At 38.0% G+C, this 21,135-nt stretch overlaps 1 protein-coding gene across 1 annotated transcript in view; it reads left to right on the top strand.

The window, feature by feature from the left end:
* The window catches only part of FCHO2 (FCH domain only 2), a gene marked incomplete at its 5' end in the record, with an annotated part of 25,727 nt that extends 4,973 nt beyond the window's left edge, over positions 1–20,754 (top strand). Inside the window, 9 exons of the mRNA XM_010141948.1 lie at positions 3,960–4,063; positions 6,078–6,207; positions 10,686–10,797; positions 11,406–11,561; positions 13,715–13,847; positions 16,785–16,984; positions 19,164–19,228; positions 20,344–20,508; positions 20,732–20,754. Of these exons, the coding sequence (XP_010140250.1) occupies positions 3,960–4,063; positions 6,078–6,207; positions 10,686–10,797; positions 11,406–11,561; positions 13,715–13,847; positions 16,785–16,984; positions 19,164–19,228; positions 20,344–20,508; positions 20,732–20,754 (1,088 nt within the window). The remainder of the gene's footprint in view (positions 1–3,959; positions 4,064–6,077; positions 6,208–10,685; positions 10,798–11,405; positions 11,562–13,714; positions 13,848–16,784; positions 16,985–19,163; positions 19,229–20,343; positions 20,509–20,731) is intronic.
* Positions 20,755–21,135: the final 381 nt, after the last annotated feature.

Here is a 21,135-nt window from a genome sequence, read left to right as displayed (position 1 = left end):
GGGGGACTGTGGGGGTGTGGGGAGGGCGGTAATCTAACCTAAGTCCTCACCCAGAAGAGGCTTACGCTCAGAGCTCTCTGTTTCATTTAAATTGGTGGAAACAGTATTGACACTGTGGGCATAATTTTATTTTAGCTATAAGATACTGGCCTTGGCAAATTTTATCTGCTAAATAATCATTTAAAGATTGTTGTTGTAGGCGTTTACTAAGATATTTACATTCGTGAAACAACCCATGGAGTTCAGTAGAAAATGGGTGTTCTAAAGTGTAATGAATCACTAATACATTTTGGGGGGAAAAAATATTGGATTGATGTAGGTTATATTGTTCTTTAAATCAGGTTCTAATAGTCTAAAGTTTGTTCTAAAGACTGTAAAAGTTACACAGCTTTGTTCTGATTGTATTTTCCTTGAAATCAGTGTTTTATCCTCAACTTAAAGGTTAACAGAGGTAAGCTTATGCTCAAAGCTTTTGAAAATCTCAATCCAAAAGTTAAATTACATAAATTAGTCATTTTGTATACAGGATAACTGCATATCATGAAGTAGCATGTCTCATGGATTACTTTTTTCTTTTACTGTTAAAACATTTCTTTGGATATTGTTTCGTAACTCTATGTTAATCATTGAATGCTTAAACTACCATGGTATTTGAGCAGACAGCGATTTATGCAGCACAGAAGTAAACTTTGGTCATCCATGAATAATCCTGCTTTATTAGAAGTTTAAGCTAACTTTGTTATCTTGAACAAACACAAGAGACATTTTTTTTGCCAGCTTTTGGTACTGTAAAAATGCTTAGTTTTGTTCATCTTCCTCATTTTCATCCATATATAATTTTAAAATAGTTTTCAACATTTATGTATTGCTTTTTGAATAGGATTTATAGCAGTATTTTAAGCCTTTGAGTGATATTTAAACTATCTGTAAGAAAGAGAAAGCTGTGTTAAAAAACTGGGTTTAAACTGTGGGTTTAGAGAATGTATCTGTTCATGGCAAAAGGACCACTGGTAAGAGTACACCTGAACTTTTAAGTGTGTGGCTCTCTTTTTTGGTTCTTTATGTCACTCTGCTGTTGCTCCAAGCTTTGCCAGTCTGCAAGATGTTGAGAATTGACTAACCTTGCATTTCCTGCATCTGTTGTCATCTATGGCAACAGACAACAGCCCAAGTGCAGGGAATACTTCTGGAACACTCCGGTTTTCCAGCAGCCTGAATAGGATGAGAGGGGAAATAAACTGGAGGGAGAATGATGCCTTATACATGTAGTTACTCACATAGGTGATAAAAGCAGAAGAATATCAAACAGGATCTCATGACAGCATTGTCTTCATGCATTCACTGGACAGCCATTTATGATGGGCCTTCCCATTGCAAATGTTAAGGGTAAGAGGACAGAAATGTTTGTAGGGAACAGGATAGTTTGATGAAAGAAACGGAAAGCAAAAAGTTATGGAGAGGAAACAAAAACGGAGTAGGACACAAGAAGGAAAAGACAAGATGAAAGGAAGTTAAACCGCAACAGAGAGGAAGTTAGAGGAATAAGGAAGGTGATGAGAACTAAGACCTTAAGTAGGGAGCAACTTAATAAATTACTTTAAGGCTTACTTAAAGAATGGAGAGTGACATGGTTGGCAGTATGACTGAAGTACTTGTGATATGTGGGTGGGTGTTTTAGTTTTGTTTTTTTTTTTTAATTTTATTTTTAAGTGGTGGGATTTTTAGCCTAGCAGAGCAGTTATTTTTCATACTGCCTAGTAACCCTTATGGAGTGGATATTGAATACCTTTTCAAATATTGAAATTTTTATCTTTTCAGTGTTGGTCCTAGTTTCAATTCTTCCCTTTTCCTTCAGCTACACTTAAAGAGCACTGTATGAGCTCGTCTTCATCTACCACTGATTTGCCTGGGTGTAGAGTATCTCAGTCTTTGCTTGGACATCAGACAGATTCTGGGTCTACAAGCCCATCCTCACCAGACTTTAACATTAGTGCTTTGTGCAAATCTGGTGTTACAGCAGCACCATCAGGGAGTACCAGTACTTTATCCTGTGTTTCACGGCCTCAGAGTCAGTGGATTTCCTTTGCTGATGAACTTCTTACAATTAGATACACAAGCACAGACAAGGAGACCCAAAGATTGTATTTTAAAACTGAAAATGCCTGCCTTCCCTCTCCTGCTTTGCTCGGGAATTCTTCTGAGGATCAAAGTGACCTTTTCAATAATACTATATGCCCTGAACAATTGTTCATTGAAGAAACTGGCACTGCTGCTGAAATTTCTTCCTCCTCATCTTCAGCACTACTGGACTATAGTTTAGTGTCTTCTTGTGCTCATACAAATAAGGGTATGGCAAGCATGCATTGTGTGCTGCTCTTTGCTAATAACTGACTCCAAAAAGCAAGCTTTGGACTTACATTTATTTTTGTTATTATCACTCACCTGATGTTTAAAGTTAACTCATCTTCTTACTTAGAATGTACTAAACTGCTTGGTATCACGATCTTCCTTGAAAGTTCGGACAATGAAGTAAATATTCAGCTTGAAATAAGAAGAAAAATTAAGTTATTCCATTAAAGGCATTGCTTTCTCGTAACTATGCAGAGCTTTGCTTTTCTAGAAATAGGAATGTATTTTTGTGGGATGTCAGCGAGCAGTGAGATCTCAAAGGTTAAGTAATTGAATTTGCAAAAACAATTCCATTCCTAAATGGCTCTATATAGATATTTTCAGATTAAGTAAAGTTAAATAAATTGGATTTTAAACTGTTCCTTTTTAACGCCCAGTATTTTGAAGTGTGGATGGTATCAGGGTAATGCAACACAGTTAGAGGGCAAAGGAAAAGTGCATTTGGGCAACTGTGTCATGAGTCACTGAATACCTGTGGTACTGCAGCAGACTGTTCAGTGTTTAGCTTGTACTGTTGTCTTGGAACACATTAAGAATTTTAAAGTAAATACTGATATTTTACAGTCACTGATATTTTGGAAGTTAATTTATCTGGAGACATTTGAGTTTGCAACTTTTAAGGCGGATGTGGTCAGTATTAGTCAAATTTCTTTCTGACTTATAAGTCAGTAAAGAAACTCCCATGCTAAAACAACAGCAGAATTATGCTGAATGCCTGAGAAGACTCTGTATTTAAAAGCTGCATTTAAATATCATTAACTGATTTAATTAAAAAAAACCATGCAGAATAATTTGAGGGAGATATAGCATGTGCTGCAACAACATAGTTGTATCTTAGGATTTCAGTGCATTTTGAAGTTTGTTTTAGGTCTGGCATACTCACTGGATGAGACCTAACATTTACTTTGAAATACGGTTCTATTTGTCCTATTCAGAAAAGTGACTTCGTAAAAGTGGCATCCTCATACTGCTGCCACTGTCTGTTGGTTGTTTCTGTTAGGTTCAGAAGGACATGGGGGCAGCATTTTTTTCAGCAGCTTTTAACTTCTGATAGCTCAGCTATCAGATAATAAGGAGTTAGTGTGCTCTTACAATCAACAGAGTAAGTTATCTGTTACACTGGTTAATGGGATATCAGTGGGCAAAATTTGGTGTAAACAGAGGTATGCCATGTCAGCCTGGACCAAATATGAATATCCACTAAATTTGCCGTTTGTGGTGAGACCTGTATTCTGAATCCACATAGATTAGCAAAGGAAATTAGAATAAAACTGTGTTTTTTCATACAAACCTCCAAGAATAGTTGGTATAAAATGATTTCAGAGCAAAGAGAAAGCCCATGATGCCATTTTTAGAGTCACTTTTCAGGGTATCAGCTTGGCCCTATTTTAAAAGCATTTTCGATTAGTGGTATACTTTACAAAATGGAGCTTGTAAAATAGGAACATTTAATAGAAACTTAACTTCCAGTTATTCTATTCAATTGAGAATATATTTATGTTCATTGTAAACTTTCTAATATTTATTTCCTTAAATTTGCTTTCTTTCAGCAAGGCCCATAACTCCTCTTCCTGTAGGCACCATTGTACCCCCTCCAAGGCCTGCTTCAAGACCAAAGCTCTCTACCGGGAAACTTAGTGGGATTAATGAAATAGTATGTATTGATTGGGTTTTTTAATTCTCCATTGTAATTTGATTTTAGATATAACATTCATTTACACTGTTACAGTGAGTCACTTTCTAGCCAATATTCAAGGAATCACATAAGCATATTTTTCACCATTTCCACGTAGGCATGGAAGTTGTTCATGATAACTATATTACTATAACAAAATAATTTTTAACAGAACTACAAAGATCCAGAACATAATTTTTTCACAATCTGATTTTTCTTAGTGGAAGAAAACAATTATTTGATAATGAAAAGATAGGATGTGTATGAATTCTCAAAATGTACAATACTAGCAAAGTTATTAACAAAGCTCCGTTGATTTAGGGATATCACCAAAGCTTTGGGGAATGAGTGGTATTTAAGCAGATTTTTATCGGTCACGTGTTGACACAAGTAGCCCTGCTATTACTTCTCCGTGCCCTTGGTGCTGGTTGGTGGAGAAGGGAGGTGGCAGATTGCAGCAGCTCCCCATCGGGATGCTGAGAGGTTGCACACTGCCTTCATCTCTGTTCACTGCCTGCAGTACAGGTCCGCCTGCCGATAAGGAATGTGGCAAAGAATGCAGATAGCCAGAGAGCATATCAGACCAAACCATGCTTAATCTCCTCTGTGAATGTTTGGAACCTTTGCATTTCATTTGACTTACTGACTTGGAAAAATGTTACCGTGGTAACATTCAAAGTAGCAAGGTATTTTCACCATTTTCTTGTTATGGACAAAATTCTGGTCTTATGTTTTGACAAAATGGAAATATTTTTAAACATTTTTGTAAGGTCAAAACATGGTTCACTTTGAGATTCTTTTTTATTTCAGTATAAGATTGCTCTTAGACTAAGGAATCTGATCTTCATGTCATCGTAAATAAAAAGAAGAATTTATCTGGTACTGTTTAGCTATAAAGTATGATTCTGCACAAAGCTACCTTAATTTTATGCTGTTGTTTTAGAAATTGGCTATTATCTGGGTACAAGTGGAAGATTGCTGATTGTCTTTATTATGTATCAAATCGTTTTACAATTCGCATGGTCTGTATAAAAGCCACGTGCTCAGCAACAAGTGTAATAGAACTAAAGTAGAAAAAACCTAACAACCAGTTACCCAGCCAAACTAGACGCTTCAGGAGTTCCAGTATGTTTTAGATAGTTTAATCCCAAAATGATCATTAGTTAGTTTAATACCTTAACAGTTAAGGACAGTGAATCATAAAAACCATCCAGAGATACAGGATGGAAGGGACTTTTGAAGATCTCTTAGGCCAACCCCGTCCTTCAAAGAAGAGCCAACTTCAAAATCAAAATTTCATCAGGTGGGTCAGTGACATCCTGAGTTTTGGAAATCTCCAGAGAGGGAGATCCTACAAACTCTTTGGGCAACCTGTCCCAAAGTTTAACCACAAGGTTACAAGAAGGAATTTTTTCCCCTAAGTTCAGGTGAAATTTCCTTTGCTGTAGCTGTTGCATCTCTGAGAAGAGCCTGACTGTGCCTTCTTTTGCTAGTAGATCCCTTCTTAGGCTTCTCTTCTCCAGGCTGAACAAACCCAGGTCCTGTCCCTCACTCTCAGCCTGTCCCTCACTCTCACATATCACAGACCCAACTACCTTCGTTGCTCTCTGCTGGACTCTCTTCCAGTTTGTCAGTAACTCTCCTTTAGCTCTGTAAATCTACATTTGCTGAACATATACACAGGGCTTAGGTTCTGCTATGGTTTTACAGCAAAATTATTGACAGTCTGCTACATAATCAAATATATGAGATTTAACTACCCAGGGGAAAAAAAAAAAAGATGATTTATGAAATAATGGAATTGATTCCAATGGAAAATGAGGGTTTTCTGTCTTACACTAAAAACTAGGGTAGATAAAGCATTAAAGGAACTATGTTGAGAAACGCTATGAAATTGATTTGGGCATGAAATGAAGAACTCTTCTATTTACAGTCTTTTTTTAACCTTTCTAAAAACACTTTGTGTAATAGTCTCATCATCTCTCTTGTTCAGCCTAGGCCATTCAGCCCTCCATTGACCTCTAACTCAAGTCCGCCGCCTGCAGCTCCCTTGGCACGTGCAGAGAGCATTTCCTCAATATCCTCTTCTGCTTCCCTCAGTGCAGCAAACACACCTACAGTTGGTAAGTTAAATTAATCATTTTCACTTCTTTTAGAAATAACATAATTCTTCCTCTAGGTTCCACCTGTTAGAAAAACCATTTGCTGGAGTTAGTTTTTCCGTATGTCATTCAAGTATAGGTACTTCAAGCATCCTTTGCAATATCTGCTTCTAAATGACACTTGGAGACAGGGCAGTGGATTTAATTAGATTTAGACCATTGATCCAACTGTGGCGTGTTCTTCACGGAAATGTATTTCAAAATTAATATTCCATTAATTCTTATATGGTATGCTTGTATATCCATTCATTGAGTACAACAAGTTATCTTGTGTTTGTTCAGAAGATGTTCTTGTAGAGGTGCAGAAATATTTTGGGATACTGGTAAATTTGAATTAATATAAACATTCATAAAATTGAGTTCTTTTGTGTTCTTTTTATATTGTTTGTTATCCTGTAATTGTGGTTTCAAAAAAAAAAAAAAATCTTCAAATTAATGTAAGTTGAACAGGGGTGTTTATAAAACCAAAGCAAACAAACAAACAAAATTATTATTAAAAGCAAATTAGTCTTAAACTATTGTCATTAATTTAACAAGGTTTTCTGATGTTTTTAAAGGACAGTCCTTCAGTTATTATATTTGGTTATAACAAATGAAGAGGAAACTTAGTAGGGTGGTGTTTTGGGGGGTTTTTTTCCAATTCATTTTAACTTGTTTCTTAAGCAGAATTGATTTCATTCCTGAACACTGTTACCACTTTAGTCCTAAGTTAAATTAGATTCTTGAGTTAATACTCAGTTTTCTGTGAATGTCACTCAGTTATCTGTGAAGGTTACTGATGCCAAGGATTCCTTGCTCAGGCTCAGCAGCTCAGGAGAGCATCTGCACAGTTTCTAGTGAGAGTTCTGCACTGAAAGCAGTGTAGCTGCTTCCAGCCTGTGCAGGACCAAAGCTGGTAAGGTCTGCCTAGCTTTAGCTGCTACAGTTCAGTATCCATCAGTTTCCCAAACACTGATAAGCATCACAGAAAGGTAACTGATATTCTGGTTGCCAGGGTCCATCCAGGCTCACACCCTCAGGCCTTAGCTCTGATGCTAAGTAACAGTAAGTTGGTGGCAGCAGTATCAATAAGCCCCAGCTTTGACTGTTTGTGCTGTTGGAGCCAGTGACAGAGTGAAATTGTGAGTTGAGGAGGGAAGTAGGGAAGTAGGGAAGTGTGTGCTGACACCAAGGTTTGATATGGTTATTAACCTGGCCTAGCAAAACCAAACAAGGCCAGTTCCATCTGCACTGACTGTATGAATTAAATAGTCCTGGAGAGCTAGGAAGGTCAGCACAGACAGCTGAATGACTTTGGGACATGAGGATATGCTCTGCACTACTCTGTGTATTCTTTGACTTTTGCACAATCCATTGTTTCCCTTACCCAATTGTTTTGAATAATGGAGAGTTGACTCTAATGACCTTTTTCCAAGTAAACTTTAAGGTATGCATAATTGAAAGTTTCATTTATGCTTTAGCCTTATTTTAATTTGCAAAGTATTTTTATATATATTAATTTTTAACATGTATTTTTGCTTGAAATATTTTGTTTTCTTGCACTGTTTTGTTTCATTGAAATATAATAGAGGATGATCTTTTGATTGGAAATCTTCCTACAGTTGAAAAGCTTTGTGAGACACCAGCAGGTATTGTACTCAAAGCAAATTTACATGTTAACTAATCGTCCTAATACACTACATATGATAAACTTGTATTTCTTTTGAAACAAATTTCTTCAGCTATTTCTGATATCTGGCAGATACACGTAGCTTGAAAAGTCGACTATTTAACAAGGTATATGTTGCTGAAAACACCAAAACTTGATGTAACCACTTTTATGTAATGTAGTCTTCTATCTATTCTTGTCCTCCTCAAACAAGCTGAAACTTGACCTTGCTTCTTCGGTTTGTCATTGCTACTTTCTTTCAAGAAAAGTGAATACATTTTTACTTTGACAATCCTTGTTCTTGTAAGACAAGCAGGTAAATTCTTTTCTGTATTTACGTATAATACTTATCTTCAAAGATACACATAATAAAGGTAATCCCTTTTTAAAATACATGTTATTTCCATGACAGCTGTTTAGCCAATATTAAGATTGTCCAAATCTTTGTTCCTAAACTAAACTAAAACCATTTGATGGGGTTTGTTTATTTATCTGCCCTTTTTAAGACCAGTGATGAAGTATTTTATTCTGCGGTTTGGCAACCAACTTGAGTGTGTCAATGCAACTGTTGGCATGGTTGTGTCACTAGCTCTTGTGTCAGCACAGCTCAGGGCTGTTACTGGCGGTTAGGGCTGAGACAAGTGGCAGAGCATCAAAGCCAGCTTTGCTGTCACCGCCGAAAGTTCTAGTCCTGGAGTCTTGAGCTGGGCTGCAGCCTGAGATGCGGCAAGGCTGCATAACACAGCTCTATGATGTCCCATTCCTCTGAGAGTTTGCAGCACGTGTGGAAGGCACTGAAGCTGGGTATCACTGCGTTGCATTGTATTTTCAGCAGCAAGGCAACAAAACAATGACTTCCAGAGTTAGGTTAAGCAGTTATGTTGGTTTCCATTTCTTGGTTTTTAGGAGAATGTGTAGAATTTTATGAATTAAAGGGTGATAAACAGGGGGGGCAGAGCGAATAAGAAAGAAGCTATCTTGTTTGTAGTCCCTCAAATAGATCTCAGAGAAATATATATATAGATATATATTTGCTTTGGTGTTCCCAAAAAAAAGTACAGATAGCGATGGAATTCCTAATAAACTACACTCTTCAGTCAAAAAAATCAGTATTTGTCTTTTACCGATAGGAATATCATCTATGTATTTGTGTTACTCTGCATAATTTTCAAATAGCAATATAAAAAATATACACAAGGCTATTACAAGTAAAAAATTTAAAAATAATTTGTACATCTGTAGACAATTTGGCATAATTAATACAGAATAATCACCTCCTATCTGTTCTGCAGCTGTTTGTTTTTCCATAGTAAATGGGGGGAAAAGACAGTAAAACACTCCAGCACCCATAGTGCCGCATCCATTGAGTGCATATTTTGGCTTTAGTGGTGAATACTTCTGGAGTTCAGTGTTTCATCAGACAGAATTTCTGGTTGTTGTTAACTCATTGTTTTATTGCACATATGCTTCTTGAAATCATGATTTCTGGATTGCTGAGTCTGTGGAGACTTGCAGTGCTTATTTGTAGTTTTCTGGGAGAGAAAGAAAAGTTTGGAAACATGACCCATGTATTGTCTGAAAGAATAAATAAAAGCAACCTACTGCTCATACTGAAAAAATTAATAAAATGGGGTTTTGTAGCCAGCACCATAATATTGCGTTCATCTAAGAATTTGGGGGTTTGGACACCTGTGACTGGAGTATCGCTTTCAGTCTGAGGCCTAAATGTTTTGCTAAGATTTTTTTTTATGGTGCTCAGAAGTATTCTGAACACATTACTACCTTAGGCAAGAAATCATGATGGAGAATAAGATATGAAGTAGCAGAATTAGACCAGCTCCTTCTCTTATTATTATTACTTCCTTCATTTATGTCTGAAGTTAAGTCTGTTACCATATACTGGACCTTCTGTGAGAACAAGGTCCCCAACTTCCTTTTTGCTTCTGAAAGAGCTCAGAAGGCACAGCCACTCTTTTAGAGTAACGCCATGAGTTTTGCCATGAGTACTGTTATACAGAAGTGTTTTGTTTCTGTTTTATGGGTATGAAAGAAAAATTTCTCATTTTGCTCATGAAATAAGAAATTGTTACTCTCTTGTGACAGGTAGTATTATGGAATACAGACTATTTGAACAGTGGTACAAAAAATTGCTAAGATGCTCTTCACTACACTGCTGCACTAATGAAAAGACGTATCTTCCAGTATTGTCTTTTATATTCAGTACACATATAGAAAATTGGTGAAAAGTCAAATCCCCTGACAACCAGTTTTGTCAATTGCACACGCAAATTTCAACAAGCCTTAGCATGTTCAACAGTTCACTGATGTGGGGTAATTTTAATGTATTCGCGTTTAAGTTCATGCATACTGCAAGTGAATTCTTTGCATTTCTGTGATGATTTTATTATACATTTTTCCCTTCAGTAAGCATACAGTAAGGATTTTTTTTTTTTAAGCATTCTAGTCAATGTCTAATTTGCTTTGGATCTGTGTGCTTCACTTCCATCAGTAGCCATTTTAATGCAGTGTTCCTCTGTCTCGTGTATTTCCTTGTGTCTGTCCATTTACATAATGTCATACTGATAGTCCTGTTTTCTTAGGCTGCTAAGCAGTGTTTTGATGGTACGACTGTAGTGTACTATGTTTATATTTTTCTACACAGTTTCCAAGTAGTACTTCAGATGCTACTGTGACCTTGATGGTTGTAGTCTTGAAAACTGCAGATGTAGTCAACCATTCTGAAATCTATTGCTAAGCCTTTTGCAAATTAAACCTGCTGTATGTATTCTAGGTGTTTCACGTGGTCCCAGCCCTGTCAGCCTTGGAAACCAGGACACCTTGCCTGTTGCAGTAGCCCTTACTGAATCAGTTAACGCCTACTTTAAAGGAGCAGATCCCACAAAGTTAGTTAAATAGTGAATTATTTTGAATGTAATGAGTGACAATAAGAAAACACACTGGTTTTAATATCTTGAGAGAAATGGATATACGTGAGAAGGGGGATTCAAAGGGTTGGGTTTTTTTCCCTGTATAAATCACAACAGTGGCTTATTGCTCTGTAGTGCCTGCATCCTGCTAGGAGTACGTATGTACATTTTGCTTTGCAAAAATGTGTTCTGTGAGAACGCTGAAAGTGAGAAGAGTTTTTATCATAGTCATGTAGGTGTTACATGTAATTTTGGGCAGCTACAAGCACCTCATTTCTTCTGTCATATCCCTTGCTATGCTACCTAGGCTTTGCCTAAGCATAGTTGTGCCATGTTTTCAAAGCCTGAAAAATATCCTCCAAGACTACTGTATGCTTAGCCAGCTAAACTTTTGTTCTTCACTTATTTCACCTGACTCCCAAGTTGAAAGTGACAGTACTTTGTCACATTACCCTCATTTGAAATTGATTTTCTGTTTTTAATTCAGTTCATCAGATGATGAAAGTACAGTGATTGCTTTAAAGTGAGTGTTAAAACTAGGCAGTAAGAGTTGCAATTAAACTAATGTTTTCATTCTCTTCTAGATGCATTGTGAAGATTACTGGTGATATGACAGTATCATTCCCAAGTGGGATTATTAAAGTCTTTACCAGCAACCCATCTCCAGCTGTGCTCTGCTTCAGGGTGAAGAACACAAGCAAACTAGAGCAGATTCTCCCAAATGCACAACTTGTATACAGGTTTTGGTTTATTATATTATTTAATATAACAGTAAACTATGTAATTTGTAAAGTGTGAGTTGTTGCTAATGTAAATGAGAATTCTCTACAGTCTTGTTCATTTGCTTTCTCATAATTTAATTTCCTAAATTAATCTTGTTCAGCTCAGTTCTCTCCATTGCCACCATTAAAAATCTCAGTGATTACTGGACTTGAAACTTGTGCTGAGTAAAACAGGAGCCATAACAGTTCGTAAATGCAGCTGTGTTTTTACCTGCATTTTATAAATTATTTTTTATACAGTAGTAACAATGGTAGGATCAAGTGATGAAACAGTAGCCTCAAATGGAAGAAAGTAGCAGGAGTTACACCTAATCTCTTGTCATTTATTTACTAGTGTATTTTGAAGCTGTATCATTTCTACAGGAGATTATATCTGTTACATAACTGTATCTGCTTGAGACAATTCTTAAGAAAAAAGGCTCCTGATTGAGTAGGATAGTTGTTGAAATCACAGCACTTTGAGGTTTTCTTAAAAAAATTATAAAAGCTATAATTATTTTGCAGAGATCCGCTTCAGCTGAGCAGTTTCTCTTTCATTTACTGGAGAAATTACTTGAAAATGTGTTAGATGCTTTTAGGTGCTACATTTTTTTAGTTACTGAAATAAAAAATCAAACCATATGGATCCATTTTTAAATTTAATTTCATTTTGTTCATTCATACTTAATGTAATGAATGATTTATAAAAAATTAAATTTAATCACTTTTTGACATCACAGTTTATAACTGAAATGTTAGCAGAATTGTATCTGCCAGAGTGAACTCTACTGAAAAAGTGTATTTTGCAAAGAAGTGAAAGCATCTAGTATTCTTGTCTGAGTGCTGTAATGCCTCACCTCTAATTAGAGAGTCCGCATGTAATGGATATTTACAAAGTTAAACCAAAGTAGTAATAACCTGACTTTTCCTCATAATACTGCAAAGGGTATCATTTGCTTGGTATTTATAGAGATAATGTTTTTTATGAGAGTGGTATTTGTGGTGATGCCAGAATTTCTTATTGGAATTGCACCTGATTGTGGAGCAGCAGACAGATTTTACTACTGGTTTAATATTTGTAATTTGTGGAAGGCATCTGTGGTGATGAGTGTTTATATCTTTTATTGAAAATGGAAATTTCACGAATCAGAACAGTATACTGAAAAGCAAATTCTAAGTAAATTGACAGACTAGTGCTACATAAGTCACTGTTCTAGGACATTCAACCCCCTGCAATTGTAGTTACTGTGTTCCAGGTGCTCATTGTTAGCTTTTGCTCTGCATGTATACTCTGCATTTCTCCTTAGGGATGGATGCAGTTCCTCACTGCATCTACAGACATTCAGAGGAGGTCTTTGATTCCTAAGTGATTTGAATTTTGTTTCTGATTTAGTTTTCTTAAAGGCTTTTTTTAAAATAAACCTGATGCAACCAGACATGAAAATATTCTTGATCCAAAGAACACCATGCTCCAGTAGTTCCCAAGCAAGATTTCGCTTCTGCAGTCATGCACGCTTTTACCTGCGCATAGAAGTGATGTAATAAACTGTTACTCAGATTGAATGCAACTACAAGTATCTGAGAAAAATGGTTTATAATAATTTGAAAATCACTTTAAATTGAAAACATTTTGAAAGCTTACACTCTCTACAAATATATGAAAGTATGGTAACACATACAGCACAAATCTTAATTCGGTATATTAGTGAAGCTGTGTCATAAAACAAGCTAATTACGATTTTAGGATTTATTCCAAATTGGATAATGCTCTTTTTCAAATACGATCTTCATCACCCCCACCTCCCACACATCCCAACAGCACCTGATTGTATTTAAATTATATTTTATTAAATGTAAAACCCAAATTCAGCATGAACTCCATCTTGTGATGCAGATCATCAGTGGAGGAAACTCACTGCTCCACAGCCTGGCAGGAGAATTTTTACCAGATACATCAAGCAGTTAATTTGTCTTAAATTATTAGGAAGGTACAATTATGTGTTAAAAAGCATTATATCAAATTCTTGCTTGAATTAGTGAAAAGGGGGAAAGATCTGATCTTAGATTTTAGACATCCAAAATAATAAAACTCATTGTTGCCTTCTGACTCCTACCTTTCTTTTTCTTGATAGTGATCAGTCGCAAAGTGACTCCAGTACTAAGGATTTTTGGATGAACATGCAAGCTATAACTGTCTACCTCAAGAAATTATCAGAGCAGAATCCATCTGCGTCCTATTACAATGTGGATGTTTTAAAGTATCAGGTAAGCACTTTTTTCCCTTTGGAATTTTTTAAAGAACCCTGGCAGATTTGATGTCTACACAGGAATTAAAAGAGTTGTTCTTTGCCTGCTAGCATGTGGATGAACTGTCATCCCTCATCTAGACCAGTCTTGAGTATGTCACTGTTTACAGTGCATGGGCTCTGCCCAGGCTTAGTGCATTCCTCCTATGCTTCATGTCATTCTCTTGGATTCATGACCTATTTCAGCTTGCTTACACATCACTCCAGTTCATGAGTGCAGGCTTCAAACAGTACTTCTTTAGGTATTCGTTAGAAAAGTTGATTTTTCCTTGAATCTAGGGGGTTTGCTGAGGCTTTGTTAGAGTTTGTAGTTGTACTGGTTTTGATCTTGTAACTGCATAAGTTTTGGATGCTGTAGCTGATGAATTTTAATATATGAGAATGGATGACATTCTGACCTCTCACAATGTGATGGAACTTCTCATCCTGGAAACCATTTACAGACACACAAAGGACAAGAATGTCATTAGGAGCAGTCAACATGGATTTACCAAGGGAAAGTCATGCTTGACCAGCTTGATAAACTTCTGTGGTGAAATGACTGTGCTGGTGGGTGAGGGGAGAGCACTGCACATTGTCTACTTAAAAGCCTTCAGGAAGGCTTTTAACACTATCTCCCATAGCACTTTCATAGAGAAGCTTGTGAGTTACAGGCTGGATGAGCCTGATCCACTGAGGTGGATTGATTCCACAGCCAGAACAGCCAGGCCCCGAGAGTGATGATCAGTGGCGTCAAGTCTAGTTGGAGGCCAGTAACTAGCAGTATACCCCAGAGGTCAACACGGAGTTTCCTGTTTAACAGCTTCATTAATGATCTGCATGGTAGGGCAGAGTGTACTCTCAGCAAGTTTGCTGATGACACAGAACTGAGAGGTGTGGCTGATGCACCAGAGGGTCATGCTGCCCTTCAGAGAGACCTCAACAGGCTGGAGAAATGGGCTGACAGGAATCTTACAAAATACAACAAGAAGTGCACCTGGAGAGAAACAACTGCACGCACTGAGCAATGCTGGGTGCCCCTCAGCTGGAAAGTAGCTCTGCAGAAAAGCACCTTGGGATACGCCATGTTGAACATGAGCCAGCAATGTGCCCTTCCTGCAAAGTCTGCAAACGGTCTCTTGGGCTGCATTAGGCAAAGCATTGCAGGTAGGTAGAGAGAGGTGATCATTCCCCTCTACCTCAGCACTGGTGAAGCCACACCTGGAGTATTGTGCCCAGTTCTGGATTGCCCACTGCAAGAGAGACATGGACATAGAGTAAAGAACCACAAAGGTGAGGAAGGCTCTGGAGCATCTCTCCCTTGAGAAAAGGCTGAGAGAGCTGGGACTGTTGAGCCTGGAGAAGGGAAGGCTCTGGGGGAATCTTATGGATGTATACAAATACCTGAAGGGTGGGTGCAGAGAGGACAGAGCCAGGCTCTTTCCAGTGGTGCACAGTGACAGGACCAGAGGCAGTGGGCACAAAGAGAAACGCAAGAGGTTCCCTCCGAACATCAGGAATTTTCTTGTGAAGGTGATGGAGCAAGGAAACGGGTTGCCCAGAGGGGTAGCCTTGAGAAAAGGCTGAGAGAGCTGGGACTGTTGAGCCTGGAGAAGGGAAGGCTCTGGGGGAATCTTATGGATGTATACAAATACCTGAAGGGTGGGTGCAGAGAGGACAGAGCCAGGCTCTTTCCAGTGGTGCACAGTGACAGGACCAGAGGCAGTGGGCACAAAGAGAAACGCAAGAGGTTCCCTCCGAACATCAGGAATTTTCTTGTGAAGGTGATGGAGCAAGGAAACGGGTTGCCCAGAGGGGTAGTGGACTCTCCATCCTTGGAGATATTCAAAAGCCATCTGGACATGGTCCTGGGCAGCTGGCTTGACGTGGCCTGGTTTGAGCAGTTAAGTTGGACCAGATGACCTCTAGGGCACCTTCTAACCTCACCTATTTCTGGCTGTCAATAAAAAATCTTCATGAAAATTCAAGACGGGCTCACCTCAAAGGGAGAACAGGGATTTACTAGGCATGCATTGGATGGTTGAGCATCTGAGACAACTGTACATCAAAAAACAAAATGACCTGTCAGTCCAACTATTAATACCGTTGTAATTTCCACATCCTCCCAATATTGTTTAAATCTTGTTAAAATCTTGGCATACTGAATCTATAAAAAAGCATATTAGGCACACAGCATTCCTGAGAGAGATGGAAGGAACGAAACATTTCTTTGGATTACAGAAATGAGTACTGCAAAAGAATGGTATTTAAGATCTTTACTGCTGAAGAAAAGTGAGGCTTTGGCATGCAGAAGCCCTGGCAGATAGAAAGGGTTCTGGGCTGCCAAGGAAAGGCAAGAGGGAGCACCAGGACATAGGTGGTTCCTCAAATAGACTAGGAAGGTGGTAGAGATACAACAGGGCAGTAGCACAAGCTCAGCTACAGAAGCAGCATCCAACCATCCACAGCAGGAAAATAATGATTCGAATAGGTAGGAACTGTTTTGTTGGCCCCCTGTGCCATAACGAGAGGTTCTGCCCTCTGCTGCTGGCTGCTTGGGCAGGCTAATGGGTATGGCACGCAACTGCTAAGGATGAAGTCATTTTGCCACAAGCATCCTTCTTGTGTGAGGCAGAACACAAGACTACAACAAAACTATTTTGACTTACAAAACCAGAATGGGAAAGAGCCTCATGGGCCAGAGGGAGTTCAAACCATTTCTTTAATTATTTTAATTTTAAAAAACAACAATTACTTTAGGCTACAACAGTCTTCAGAATTCTGTGAGGATTCAGAGGTCAGTTGTTCTCTGCATCTTTTGTCAGGATTTAGTTATAATCATTACCATCATTCCCTAACTCTGCCCAAAAGAAGAATATTTTAATTAAGCTGCTTTCAATGGTTTGTTCTTTTACAGGTATCTTCAAATGGCATCCAGTCAACTCCCTTGAATCTTGCAACTTACTGGAAATGTAATGCTAGCACTACTGATGTGAGAGTGGATTATAAATACAATCCAGAGTCTATGAATGCACCCAGTATGCTGTCCAATGTCCAGGTTGTGGTACCAGTAGATGGCGGAGTAACAAATATGCAATCACTTCCACCTGCAAAATGGTACTAGTGGTAGTTTTCTTTTTATTATTTCAGACTCATTTCAGTGTATTCATTAGTGTCATAGGCAGCCTGAAAAATTTCATGGGAAGAAACAACTACTTTTTTTTTGTCCTGGTAAAATGCAGAGTATCAGATGTTTAGGACATTTTCTGGTCCAAACAGATCATGTATAGTCAATTCACATAAACTGAGACAATATGCACCCATTCCAACTGTGTAATAATACAAGCCTTTATGAAATTTCCAATGTTTGCTTTCTTTTGGCCAATAGACAGGATAGACATTTTTAATATAGTAATTTGAAACCAAAATCTTTTAATGGTTAAAAACCATTTTCTCTGTGTGTACAAATATATACATATACATGGATTATATAGAGAGAGTAAAAAAAAATGCAGTTCTTAAAAAGCTTTCTGGATTGTTCTAGCTCTAAAATTAGCTTCTAATTGAAATGGTTTTAAAACAAACCTCAGTAACTGAGGAGCTCTGCCTAAGCCAGGTAGCAATCAATTGTCTCTCAATTCAAGCATCATGCAGATGATTACCTGGCTAGCAGCTAGCTGCCACCACTTTCTAAGCCTGCACTTGCAGTAGCACTTGAAAGCGAGACAAAGGTCTTAGGTAATTGTTTCTACAGGTTTGTGAAAATGAGCAGAGAGTATCAGGACTAGGCAGAGCAGAACATCCCTGGAGCAAAAGGTGAACAGGATTCAACTGCTGTGCCTGTGGTTCGGCAGCATGTCGGTACTTGCCGTTACAACTGTAACATAATTCATGGACTGTTTCTTTTCAAGAGGGTCTTTTTAATGTAAAGAGGGCAAAGAGTACCCAGTTGAGGAAGTTAGGCTTTGTTAACCTTGTTACTTAGAGATCAGTTTACCTTATAAACTTAGGTTCAGATGAAAAATAAACCAAATGCATTTATCAGATAGGTTCTGATGTTTCTGGCGGCCATACATTTAAATGTGTAATTGGATCAAGTCATAATGCAGTATTGTTTTAGGTGGAAAGAGTCCTGGCAAGTCTGAAACTTTCTTGACTTAGTGTTTCAAGGGAGCAATACTTTTAACCAAGTCAACTTAAGCTTATTTTGAGTAAGTGCAGTATCCTGCTTGAAAAACATGACTAGTATGACTGGTGGAGCCAGTCTACCTGCCCAGGCTTCTTCCACAAACTCCTGTGTAATGAAGCCTGACTGAGACCAGGAACACCCAGTGTTAGTTAGGAAGACTCAAATTGTAGTGACAGTTTCATTACAGATTCTTCAGAATAAGGGGCTTGAATCCTGATTCTCTCTTTTTCACCTAGGCAACTACCCAAGGCCAGAATTTCGAGCCTGGAAAGCTGACCCCAAAAAAAACCAAACAAAAAACCCCAAACCAGTCACGTCACAGGCAGCTCTAGTATTTGTGGTTTGCTGCCTGTTTGGTCTAGCGGAATGGGTGGTGAGGTTTTGGTTTTTTAAAAATAAATGTTTTATAACTTGACCCCTGCAGGTAACCACTGCCATCTGTGCTACTGTGTGAGCATTTCGTTCCTACACTAATGCCAAAAGCCATTTCAAACCTATCAGCACTTCATGCTGCTCAGAGCTTTAAGTTGTTGACTTCCCTTTGATGGACCTGCTGCAAAGTGCTCCAGGAGTTAAAATGCACTGTCAGCTTAGAGGCTCAGGTGGTTGGTGCCCTTTTCTGCCCTTTTACAGCATCAGAAGTTAACTTAAACCCTCTGCCATTTGTGCCAACTGGTTCTGCTAGAATGGAAATGGAATAAAATCCATGCTGCTAGGAGTGTTACGCAGGGGAGAGCAATCAACATTGCTCTCCCTCATATCACGTCATGAAGCATGAAGACATAACTTTCAAACTGCTTTCAGGTCGTGTGGCTTGTCCTTCCCCTTTGAGGTTATGGAGGGTTTTAGCATATGGAGCCATAGCCGGGCCACAGGACAGTGTTAAGTGTGTAAAAAGGTGGTATATTCTTCAGAGCTCTGCTGCTCTGGGGCAGTGCAGACACACCCTTCTCTTTTCCTGTTTGTTTTGTATAGTTTTCCACAAACCTTAAAATGATAAACTATTTTAATAAAACTGTGTAGAGAAGTCTGTAACATAGCAGTGTAAATCTAGGGAAATAATATGCTAAAACTGGTGTTTATAACTAACCTACCTTTCTCTTACAGGAACGCAGACCAGATGAAAGCATATTGGAAAATATCTAGCATTTCAGAGAAGTCTGAGAATGGAGGCAAGTTGAACTCTTTTGATTTGTTTTTTTGTACAGAAAAATTAAAACAGTAAACAGGTAATCATTTTAGCCTCTGCGCCCTCATGCCTGTTAACATGTCTTCTCATGCTGTATCCTGTTTACCAGTTCACCTTTTGCTCAATTAATTTCCTCATGAGAGATTTCATTAACAGTGAGATGTCAAAATATAAATTTATTAATTAGGTATAAAAGGAAAAATAATAAAGCCCCCTCAAAGCAGTTAGTAGCTCTAAATGTTTAGACTGGGTAGGAAATTATTACATCAATGCTATTTGGAAATGAACAATTATTCAATGGAAAGTATGTTTAATAGCTGTGTCTTTCCATACACTGACAATTGAAATAAAGTAGAAGGAGGTAGTGGAAGAATTGGGGGAGGGAGGAAAAAAAAAAAAGATCCAAAAACCCTGTGCTGAAATAGACTTAACAAGAGATTATTCTTGACTAGTGTTTTGAGGTTCATTGTTTTGACCACATATGACTCCAGGAAAAAGATTAATCTACGCACGTCTGCTCAGAGTGGTGACTTATGTAGCATTTTGGAAGGTGCCAATAGTTGTCCTCTGCCCAGTTGCCCTTCCCTGAGGTCCAGCTGATGTCACACCCCTTGCAGCCTCCACAGGTGCATCTTTTCTGCAGCAGAGAAACAGGAGCCAAAGGGAGGCATCTCATCCTCAAAGCCTCTGTGGACCTGTGAACTGGTGGTGTAAAAGAAAGGCCTTTGGCCCTGTTGATGATTTAGTGAAGGGCATTATGAAAGCACAGTTTTCCTTGTAAATACGATAGGTTTAATAAAGAAACCACAAGCCTGGAAAGAGAAGACCACCTCTATGTGTATATATATATACACATTCTGTATAATCTTGCAGAAATGTGTATAGTTTCTCTTTAAATCATTCACTAGTCATTGTTTTAAACAGAGTATTGGAAAAAAAGTCTTGTACTCTCATCTCCTTTGAAGATTTATGCAGGACTGCTGCTAGGAATAGATCGCAAAGGTCACCATGTTAGTTTCACTTCTTACTACTAAAAATTTGGGGAGATCGTCTTGATCTTGCAAGACAAACAGCTTCTCAGTTTTGTTATTTTTCTAGGTTCTGGATCCCTCAGGGCAAAATTTGAACTTTCAGAAGGACCCAGTAAACCAGCAACACTTGCAGTGCAATTCATTAGTGAAGGAACCACCCTTTCAGGAGTAGACGTAGAGCTCATAGGCACTGGCTATCGGCTTTCCCTCCTTAAGAAGAGATTTGCCACTGGTAAGACACTGACATGCTTATATATTTGACGTAATTTTATTTATTCTATAGTGATAATTTATAAAATAGGAAACTGTTAAATAAGTGATGCATAAATAGTTTCTTTTCATTAAAACATAGCTGAAAACTGGGGGTTTTTTTGTTTCTCCATACTCCTCCCAGGAAAATACTGACAAAATCTGTTTTTTCTAATGACTGCAAAAAGCCTACCTTTGTTTTTCAGGACGGTATATGGCAGACTGCTGACGTACCTGTGAAAGTCATTGGAACAAAGGAGTGCAAGAAGCTTATTCTGCCCTCTCTATTTTTCAAACACTATTTTAACATGCATTAATTTTTTCAAAATGTCAACTTACTTTGACGCTGAACTACAGAACAGAAAATGCACTTTTAAAAGTCATTTTGCAAACTTTTTATTACTTTATACTAGCACTGAAGTTAACTTCAACACTGTCTGTAAATGATCAACTGCAATATTTGGGAAAATTTGTTCAGTAAATTTATAATAGATGAAGTCAAAATAGTAATCCATAGTTGTAATGAAAGTATGAAGTTGTATGTTATACTGTAAACATTAAACCTAAAAATGTAGGAGAGCAAGTAAGAAATATTTGAGCTTTCCATAAG

Source organism: Buceros rhinoceros, unplaced genomic scaffold (assembly GCF_000710305.1).
Source record: "Buceros rhinoceros silvestris isolate BGI_N320 unplaced genomic scaffold, ASM71030v1 scaffold14748, whole genome shotgun sequence".
NCBI classification, from domain to species: domain Eukaryota; kingdom Metazoa; phylum Chordata; class Aves; order Bucerotiformes; family Bucerotidae; genus Buceros; species Buceros rhinoceros.
Note: the sequence above shows the minus strand (reverse complement) of the source record. Positions and strands in the feature narration are given on the sequence as shown.